The sequence below is a fragment of the Pyrus communis genome, chromosome 5, assembly GCF_963583255.1.
Source record: "Pyrus communis chromosome 5, drPyrComm1.1, whole genome shotgun sequence".
Classification (NCBI taxonomy): domain Eukaryota; kingdom Viridiplantae; phylum Streptophyta; class Magnoliopsida; order Rosales; family Rosaceae; genus Pyrus; species Pyrus communis.
The window spans coordinates 21,195,497-21,206,051 of NC_084807.1; the positions used below are offsets into that span (position 1 = coordinate 21,195,497).

At 38.3% G+C, this 10,555-nt stretch overlaps 1 protein-coding gene across 1 annotated transcript; it reads right to left on the minus strand.

Moving 5' to 3' along the window:
- Nucleotides 1–8,972: 8,972 nt before the first annotated feature.
- Nucleotides 8,973–9,386, minus strand: LOC137734400 (uncharacterized). Its single transcript, XM_068473675.1, has one exon. It carries the CDS (start codon nt 9,384–9,386, stop codon nt 8,973–8,975), a length of 414 nt encoding a protein of 137 aa, XP_068329776.1.
- Nucleotides 9,387–10,555: the final 1,169 nt, after the last annotated feature.

The window sequence follows — 10,555 nt, forward strand, 5'->3', positions numbered from 1 at the left end:
TCATATATTTTGCATAGTCATTCTTGGAAGAACTCCCTTTTCTCTTTAAAGTCTTCTTACCTTGAGGCCTGAGTGGATAACAGGTCAACCCCGGCACTTGTTCAAAGGTTGCTTTCATGAACATGGGAGTCGTGATCTGGCGTAGAGTATAGATGGGTGATGTTCATGATAACTTCTGGACCGACATGCACAACTCTTAATTTGGGACAATCATTGACAATATTCTAACTTTCCCACTGGTTGAATGATTTGTTTTTGTTTTTGGCATTGTACCAAGCTTGTGCTTGAAGTGTCTAAAAAATGCGGGAGAAGAAAAAATTATAATCAAATTATCTAATGTAAATTTAGGTATAGTCCAAACAAATAATAATATACTGTTACCTGATCCGTGTAATTTTCCCTCCTTTGAATGTTAGTACTAGATTGTGCTAAGGCGTTTCTCTAATGAGTAAACGATTGGCTGAGTATTCTCCAATGGCTTGTGAGCAATTGTTTCGTTCTTTTGCCACCAATTTTCTCAAGAAAAAGGGAATGAATAATGCTCCACATTTCTCGCAACTGCATCTCATTACCCGTAATCGGATCGTGAGTAACTTCAACCCAGATAGAACACAATGCAACATTTTCAATAAGCATCCAATTCGTACTTGCATCATTGGCCTTTTTTTTGGAAACAAAAGTATATAGAAACTTTGAGAGAAAGATTGGAATGTGGTTGAAAGTACTTGAGAAAAATGAAAGTGTGGTGTAAGGTGAAAGATAATGATAAGGTATTTATAGAAAAAAAAAAATTTTAAAATTTTTTTTTTTTTTTGGATTTTTTAATTAATTTTTAATATTTTAATATTTTTTTATTAACTTAATTAATTTGTACCGTTGGATTATACAAAATTTGAAATCCAACCCTCCAAATTGTGACACGTGGCATAACGATAACATATCATATTTTTTTCTTTTTATAAATTTTTAAAGCCAAAAAACTTGGACTGTTGATCTAGATTCGAAAGGCTCAGATTGTGCTACGTCATCTAGCCATTAGGGGAGTTTTGAAATTTTTTTACCATTGGAAATCGAACGGTCCAGAAAAAAGAGCCGTTGAAATCCAACGGCTGCAAGGGTACTACGTTGCACCCAGCAATAGCTACATACAGCTTGTCCAGCGCGGGCCCCATTACTTGCAAATCGTGTCAGTGACACACCTCTACGCGCGCTTGTGTTGCACGTGTCTATGTGGCTGACGTTATCCTTGCATCATCTCCCCCTCAGGCACTAGGGCCTTAGATTTACGCCTGAGTTATCCGTCGGGCTCCTCCTTAGCCTAATAGTCCGAATGGGCTGAAGTTGCTTAGGTTGGCAATTTGGGTTGCTAGAGGAGCCGATCCCCTTGGCGGTTAACCATGCTGGACTTGCTTTAAGCTTATATAGTATTTGAAACCCACCAACACCTATAGTAACAGAGAAAGTACTTGGTAACAACATATGTGTAGCACATCGGAAGTTGCATTAACAACAAATGAAGATGAACACTGAGCAGAAAAAATGATGTCTCCGGAGGGTAAGTGACGTCTCTCTGCGTCTCTAATTAAAATTGAATTGAAATAAATAACTTAGAAATATAAATTTTGAAGGTAGAGGTAAAGAATTTTTTATTTATTTTAACTAAGTAGCTAGTTGCTACAGTGGAAAAATGATTTTTTTTTTCTTTCATATTTGAAGGCAATAGACATGTCACATAAAGAAAATTTATCACTTCTAATCCTATTATTGTAGACAAGGGTGAAGCTATAAAGGCGCAAGAAGGTGTGGGTGCACCTTCCTTCACCAAAAATCAATCCAATGAGCAATGGCCCTCCTCTTTGGTCCATTGGGTCCCTCGTCTAAATCTCTAATGATGTGCGCAAGCTACGCAGTGCAACCCCAATTTTTATTTTTTATTTTAAGTTGAATGGCGCTGTTTTGATATATATATATATATATATATATATATATATATATATATAATACTTATAGCTTGGATGACGTCGTTTTGATTTGTTAAAAAAAATTATAGCTAAAGGGTGACCACTTATTCCTCCCCCTTATTGTAGATAATATCATTTTAAAAAACAAAATAGTGTGACCACTCGTCTCCATTAACCCTTCATGATTTGTCTGCTCTTTCACTCCAAACCAAGACAAATCCTTTCTTTTCTGCATTTGCCATTGGTCCAGCAGCTAGGCTACCAACAACTTCCAACTTCCAAGCCAACTGCCAGTCACCAGCTAGCAACTTCTAAGCCAGAAGGTAGCCATGCCTCCGTCAGCTGCCAATCCCCACCACCGGGCACCCCTAATTTTAAGGTAAATACTTAATTTTTCAAATTTAAATCCCTAATTGATAATTTAATGTGAATTTTTGTTTAATTGATATAGAATTGTAACATAATATGGTTATTAATTATTGATACGAATTGAATTGTACTGTGGCTTATTTTAATATGACAAGGGAGAGAGGGGGTACGATAGAGAGAGAGAGAGAGAGTAGGGATAGAGATGTGTTTGTAGGGTTGTGTAAAGGATGTGTTATTCCCCTACGCAGTGCCTTTATTTATAGTAATAAGGGAAGGAAGAATCCTTCTCCTCCAAGGAATACAAGTTCTAATAGAGAAGAATAACTAATATCAAATCCAATATAGGATTTACACAATCACACTTAAATACAATGTTTATAGCACCCCCCCCATTGAGTGTGTAAATACTCAAGTAGATTCAGCATCATGTAGAGTTGAGGAAGTTGACTCGTCGGCGCTGATTCTAGGACCACGCTAGTCTCAAAGTAAAGTAGGAACTTGCATATGGAATTAAGTCTCACAAAAAACCTAATGACTATGGTTAAACCCAAGTAGGGACAAAACCTATAGTCTAAGAAAAATTGCATGAGAGAATGTAAAGTCAAATGAAACGTCTACGGGACGTCATCAGGGATATGATCAACCCAAGGTGGGTGCCCTGTCAAAACCTCATAAGGTAGCAAAAATTCAAAAGGAAAAATGCTCATAATCGTAGGAAAAAGAGTACATTAAGATCAAGCAAGTATACTTTAGGATACTCCCCCTGAGTTTGACATAATTCCAAAGAGAACTAATAATGTTACAACTCAGAAAGTTTACGCATACCTATTCCTTGAACAAGCTTTTGAAACGTCGCATTTGGTAGTGATTTAGTGAAGAGGTCTGCCAGATTGTTTTATGAATGGCTTTGCTTGACTTCAATCTTCTGATGCTCTTGTTGTTGATGTGAGAAGAAAAACTTCAACGCAATGTGCTTGGTCTTGTCTCCTTTGATGTAACCCTTCTTGAGCTGTTCGATGCATGCTTCGTTATCTTTGTAGATCGTCGTCGGGATGTCAATGACGGGGTAAAGATTGCAGGAGCTTCGAATATGGCCCACAACTGTTCTCAGCCAGAAGCATTCCTGAATAGCTTTGTGTAAGGCAAAAATTTCAGCATGGTTAGACGAAATGGCAACTAAGATCTATTTAGTTGACCTTCAAGATATTGTGGTGCCGCCAATAGTAAGGACGTAACCCGTTTAAGAGTGCACCTTATGTGGGTTAGATAAGTAACATGCATTAGAGCGCGCCTTGTGCGGGTCAGATAAGTAACCTACGTCGGCATAACTAACAAGGCGAGAATCGACTCGAGATATGGGGTGCGACATTACTCGAGGATCCATAGGGGATAGAACAAGCCCATATTCGTAGTACCTTTACGGTAATGGAAGATGTCTTTAACACTAATCCAGTGTCTATGTGTTGGAGCATTCTTGTATCTTACCAAAATATTAACAACAAAGGAGATGTCGGGTCTAGTGCATTGAGCTAAGTACAATAAAGCACTTATCGCACTTAGATAAGGAACTGCAGGCTCCAAAATCTCTTCATCATCCTTCTTTGGATGGAAGGGATCTCGTTTTGCATCTAGCGATCGTACGACCATAAGAGTACTCGAAGACTTTACTTTATCCTCGTTAAAATGGTGCAACACTTTTTGGGTGTAGTTCGATTAATGTACTAAGATTCCATCTAAACGGTGCTCTATCTCGAGACCAAAATAGTATCGAGTCTTTCCTAGATCTTTCATCTCAAATTCTGACTTCAAGTGCGAGACAGTTCTCTCGAACTCTTCAAAAGTTCCGATGAGGTTTATGTTGTCGACATAAACTACAACAATCACAAAACCAGAATGTGACTTCTTAATGAACACGCAAGGGCATAATTCATTATTCACATATCCCTAACTAGACAAATAGTCACTCAAATGGTTATACCACATTCTTCCGGATGCTTCAAATCGTAAAGTGAATGCCTTAGCCAAATTGAGAGCATGTTCCGAGATTTGGAAATATTTGATCCAGTCAAAATAAGTCATTCAGGAACTTTCATATAAATTTCCATATCGAGATCCCCATAGAAATACGCAGTTACTACGTATATCAGCTGCATACTCAATTTTTCTTAAACTACCAAACTGATATGGTAGCAAAAAGTAATCACATCCATAACGGATGAATAAGTTTCGTCATAGTCAATCCCAGGGCGTTGTGAGAAGCCTTGCGTAACAAGACAAGCTTTGTAACGCACAATTTCGTTCTTCTCATTACGTTTATGAACAAAAACCCACTTGTAGCCAACGGGCACATATGGAAGAATAGGAGCTACAGGTCCAAACACTTTACATTTCACAAGCAAATTGAGTTGGACTTGGATTGCTTGTTCCCATTTTCACCAACCAGTTCTACATAGACATTCATTAATGGAAAAAGGTTCAATGTCATCGCTCAACATGATATCAGTAGCTACTGCATATGCTAATGCATTGTTGATAATCATCTCATTTCTACACCAAACATAATCCAAGCTAGCATAATGGACCGAAACCTCGTGATTCTTGGGAGATGGATTTGTCTCTTCAATGATGCTTCCATAATCTAGAATTTCCTCATGAGTGGGATAGAATAAGTGACAATCGGATTCACAGTAGGTTCAACAGCCTGTGATGTGGGTTTCATTTTCCGTGGGTGTGAATTCTTTGAACCAAGAGGTCTACCATGTTTTTTCATAGGGGTAAAGGATTGGCTAGACGTTAATGTACATGGATCGACCGAAGTGGCATCCAGGTCCTTCAAGAGGGAAGTCCATCGTACATTTGGTACATCCATCTTTGCAGGCATATTTGCAGTTGGAATATGTGATATTGTCATTCGCACTAGATCCATGAAAACATCTGACATGCTCTGAGCTATACTCTAAAGATCTAATATGCGTTGCACTTCAGTTTCAGACTGAGTGGTGTGGGGATTTAAATGAGACGAAGTAAGAGTTGACCATGATAATTCGCGTCATTCTTCAAAAACGGTGACATTCTTATCTCTCCCTAACGATTGGAAGACTGTCTCATAGAAGTGATAGTCCACAAAATGAGCGATAAAAAGATCACCTGTCAAAAGTTCTAAGTAACGGATAATTCAAGGAGAATTATATTTGACATAGATTCTCATCCTTTGTTGAGGCCCTATTTTTATATGTAAGGACAGTGAAATCGGCACATATACCGCATAACCAAAAACGTGCAGATGAGATATGTTGGATCCATATCGGGTAACCAACTTACGGGCGTTATATGGTTGGGTCACAATAGACCTCAAGTGAACCAACATGGCTACGTGCAATATTGCATGTCCCCAAGCAATGATCGGGAGCTCGGTACGTATGACCAACAATCGAGAAATCATTTGTAAGCGCTTAATGCATGCCTCTGCTAAGCCGTTATGGGTGTTAACATAGGGTACTAGATGTTCAACTTCAACCCCAACTAACATGCAATAGTCATCAAAAGTTTTAGATGTGAATTCTCCAACATTATCTAATCAAATAAATTTAATCAGATAATTAGGGTGGTGAACCCTGAGCTTGATAACCTGAACCAACAGTTTGGAGAATGCAACGTTCCTCGTGGACAACAAGAACATGTGTGACCAACGTATGGAAGCGTTAACCAAAATCATAAAATATCTATATGGTCCGCAGGGAAGGTGAGTCAATCCACAAATGTCCCCCTAAATCTTTTGTAGAAAAATAGGAGGATTCAAATGAATCTTGTCATAAGAAGGCTTAATAATAAGCTTTCCTATAAAGCATGTTTTGCAAGCGATTCCTTGAATCGAACCTAAACCTCGGGTTAGTGGATGCTCGTGTGAAGATTAAAGATACGGCGCATCGTTGTTGGTCTAGGGTGTCCCAAACGATCATGCCAAATGATCATCCCAAACTTGCAAGTGCACAAGATAGTCATAATATAGCGTCTTACAAGTCTAAGTATCGTTCCTTCGAGGATTCTAATTCAATCTCCAATTTGATAAACTAAATCAAATCTAATTATATTAAAGACACACAAACACAAAAATTTAAACCCAAACAACGAACTAGACTTGATCTTAATTAATAATTCAATAAAGATGTGAAGAGTTTGTTGCAAGTGATGAAAAAGTCCAGGGATTTGGAATCAACCACAATCAATCTAGTTTAGGTTTCAATGCATTCAATGGATCTTTCAATTATTTAGATGATAATTCCCGTATCTCAGTCCTTGTCAGGCACAGTAGACCATAGTTTTCCTTAAGGGAATGATTCTCTCATAGAGAGATCGTATATCCTAACATGCAGTTTATCCTGATTAAGGCATAAATTTAACAAGTAGGACTCTTTACGCTCTAGAAAACAAGGGAACCAAGCAAACCATTATTCTTTGTCAAGCAATAATGTAATTTACCACACTTAACCACAATAAGCTAATTGAATTATATTGCTAGTTCAGCCTCAAATTCATCTTCCAATCTTACTAGATGCAAAGTCCTAAGGTGATCAATCAAAGAACTCAAACAAAAAGTAACAATTCAAACAATGATTAAGCATTCATCTAAAAGAAACTAGAAATCCAATGAATAACATTAAAAACCATAAATATCCATGCTAAGGGCATCATCCTAACCCTAGAAAAAGAGTTTAGTTACTCATAGAATACGAAAACATAAGTAGGAATCTTAAAAACATGAAAAACTTCCGAAAGATGAAGATGGAATAACAAAGATGGTCGGTGGCTGCTCCTTCTTCCAAAAACATGCAGGGAATTCCCCCCAAAAGAACCCCCCCCTTTTTTGCTCCTTGGACTCCCTTTATATAGTAAACAAATCCTAACATAATTAGGTCTTATGATATCCTTTGTATTGCATGACTGATGATGTGGTGAATCAACTTCCCAATTAATTACTTCAAAACCATTTGAAATAGGATTAAAGTCAGTTAAACATGTTCTATCTTGGGCTTTGGGCTTTGACTGAATGAATACTTGAAAAACCCAACAGACTTTGCAATTTTCGCGTAGACTTGGCTGACAGACGTCTTGTACGAAAATCTTCATAACATCATTCAGAAAACTCGGAGTCACAAATTGTAAAATTCCTCTGAAATCTAACTTCCACATCTTTCCAATGGTACAAGGTTCAACAACTGGTTCATTATGAGGAAATACAGTTTAATCCGTAAAGTTGACTGATATGCACAAACAGCTTATGCTTCCAGCATGCCAAACTCATTTCAATAGAAAAAGTGCTCATTTTTTTTCTTTCTTCTTCTTCACTCTTCAAATCTAATAAAAACATAAAACTAAGTGAAACAAACTAAATTCACTCAAAAGCATAACAAGAATCTAAACAAAAGAGCATTAAAATGTATGCAATATTGGTCGTATCAGCAGTCCCTGAGGTAGGGCTGGCCACATAGTGGGTTTATATAAGGCGTATGGTTGTAGTATATAGACTACTTGGAATACGTTCCATCTTCTCTAGAATACGCTTCTGATCATATTCGTAGAAAGTGATGCATAGAAATTCAACTCCGTTTTCTACATAGGTTTCAGAGTGGTAATTATTGTCTCGAATGTCCTTGAAACTCAACAATGTTCTTCCGGAACGTGGAGAATAAAGTGCCTCAGCAACGGTTAAGATTATACCATTGGACAACATTATATGTGCCTTACCGTATCCTTCAACAAGTTTGATGGGCCTGATAGGGTTATCAGAGGTGCATTCTTAGATACGAAGTTAGTGAAATAAATGTGTTTGAACGGTGTGTGTGGTTGCACTATCTACCAGACAACTAATTTTCCCACTAGTCATACCTAGAAATAAATATTAATTTGAATCGGTCACATGCATAAAAGATCTAAAAAACAAATATCCATTCAAAATAATTTAAGAATTCAAGGATGGTAATTAAAAAAACTTAATATCCAACAACAAATCACCAACAAAAAATCCAAACATAAAGGAAAATTGTTCAAACTTAAACAAAAAACAAGGGGTGTTCGGCCACTAGGTGGAATTCGGCCCCTAGGGTTCTAAAATTCAACTAAAAATAGTTCATGTCTAAGGTTCTAATCTTCCATAGGGGTAATAGCCTCTTGAAAGTCATAAACCTTCATCTTGTTACTCTCCAGTTCATCCACTTGCACAAATTTTGATTCAAACTTCTTACAACGAGAATGATATTTAGCTACAACCTTTCAGGGGAGCACGACAAACATGGGACCAATGGTCTTTTGAACCACATCGGTAGCACATGTCCGCATCCATCGTGTCAGGTGTTTTGCCCTTATTCTTGAAATTCGAGGCCTTGGTAGCGAGGTTAGGTCTTCTAAGCTCAGTTTCCTCCCTTAGATATGCCTTGGCTTTGTTGACCTTGACGGGATGGCTTCTGGCCACTCCTACCACGCCTATGTTGGCGTTTTGGGCGTTAGTTTGTGCTATAATGTGTTTTAGGCACAACAGTCGCCTTAGTAGGTCAAGCTTGATGATTCTTCATTAACAGCTAATTATGCTTTTCAACGAGAAGTAAAACAGAGATCAAATCCGAAAACTTAGTGAACTTCTGAGTCTTATATTGTTGCTGCAAGACAATATTGGTGGCAGAGAAGGCCGAATAGGTATTCTTCAGGATTATATTCCTTCACAAACTTCAAGTCTTGAAAGCACAGATGTTGGCAGTTGTGTCTTGCTTCAGGTAAGAAGATGTCATTTTGGTGATCGAAGCGATTAGCCAAAGAAACCCAAAGTGCTTGTGGATCTTTCTCATCAAGGTACTCGGTTTGTAGTGTATCATGAATGTGTCTTCGGATGAAGACCATTGCAGTGGCTTTCTCAGCTTTGCCAACCGGGTTGTTCGTCTCATCTTCAATGGTGGGACGCAAATTCTTTGCAGTAAGATAGAGCTTTACATCTTGGACCCACTTGAGGTAGTTTCTTCCGGAGACCTCTAAAGCAGTGAAATCGAGTTTGTTCAATTTCAACATGTCACTATCACAAAATAAATGGACAAGAATGTGGTTAGTTTAATGGAGAAAAAATCAATCCATTCACATAGGAGTATAACATCAGGTTATAATAGACATATATTGGTTTAAAGTTACATGAAAAAGCTTCGGGTTTTTCATGGGTGATGTTTTTAAGGAAAACTTCAAGTTTGCAAACAAGGCATGTTTCTAGAAACTTCAAGTTTTGAAATAATTATGAACTTCAGGCTTATATGTTTCTGCAGACAAACACAAATATATATATATATATATATATAGAAATATGCAACAAGAAATATACAAATAGATCTTCAGGTTTACAATTATAACTGAATTAATTATTTGGACTTCGGGCCAAAACTTAAAGTGTGGGTGAAAAATTATAAAACCCTAATTGTCTAAAAAAATAGGTAATTAAACTCGGGGCCCAAAAAGAATTAACCAAAACACACAGATGGGCTGAGTAATTATGGTTGTGCAGCCCAGGCCTAAGAATTGGGTTGGGATAGGTACTGGTAGCAAGCCCAAGAACAGAGGCCCAAAAAAGGAGCTTTAATCTGGTGCGGCGAGGAGTACATGAGGGTTGCAGGCCCTATACGGAGGTGTGCTATGCTGCTTCGCAGCATACCTGTATTCGGGGGATGCAATCATATGCGTGGCAACATATGGGAACACCAAAGCCATGAGGGGCTATGATTAGGTGCATTACGGTACAGGTGCATCGAGTCACAAATTACGAGCTAGGATCTGGTGCGGTTTCGTGCATGGGGACACCATAGCCCTACGGGCTGGTGTCACATTGGGCCGAACCAATGCAGTGGGCTGCTACAGGCGAGCCTAGAAAGAGAGAAAAAAAAAACAATTTTTTTTCTCGGTTTGCATTGTTGGGCAGAGGCCATGGGTGTCCAAAGAACATCCCATCCACTGTTGGGTTTATTCGCCGGGAAAGATGACCGGTACCGCCGCTTTAGGCGGCCATGTTTTGGGAGACAAACCTTGGGGGCGAGTTCGTAAATCAACAGGGATCACGAATATGAACGGAGATAGGGAAATCTCAACGTTTCAACCAAAACCTTAGAAATTGAAATTGGAATTTCGAAAAATCCGATGAGATTCGAAGGAATCTTGATCAAACGACGTCGGGGACGAGCTTGTATGCCGTTAGGACG

Excerpts from the sequence above, each read along its gene's own strand:
- LOC137734400 (XM_068473675.1), bottom strand. The coding sequence starts at position 9,386 with ATGTTGAAATTGAACAAACTCGATTTCACTGCTTTAGAGGTCTCCGGA.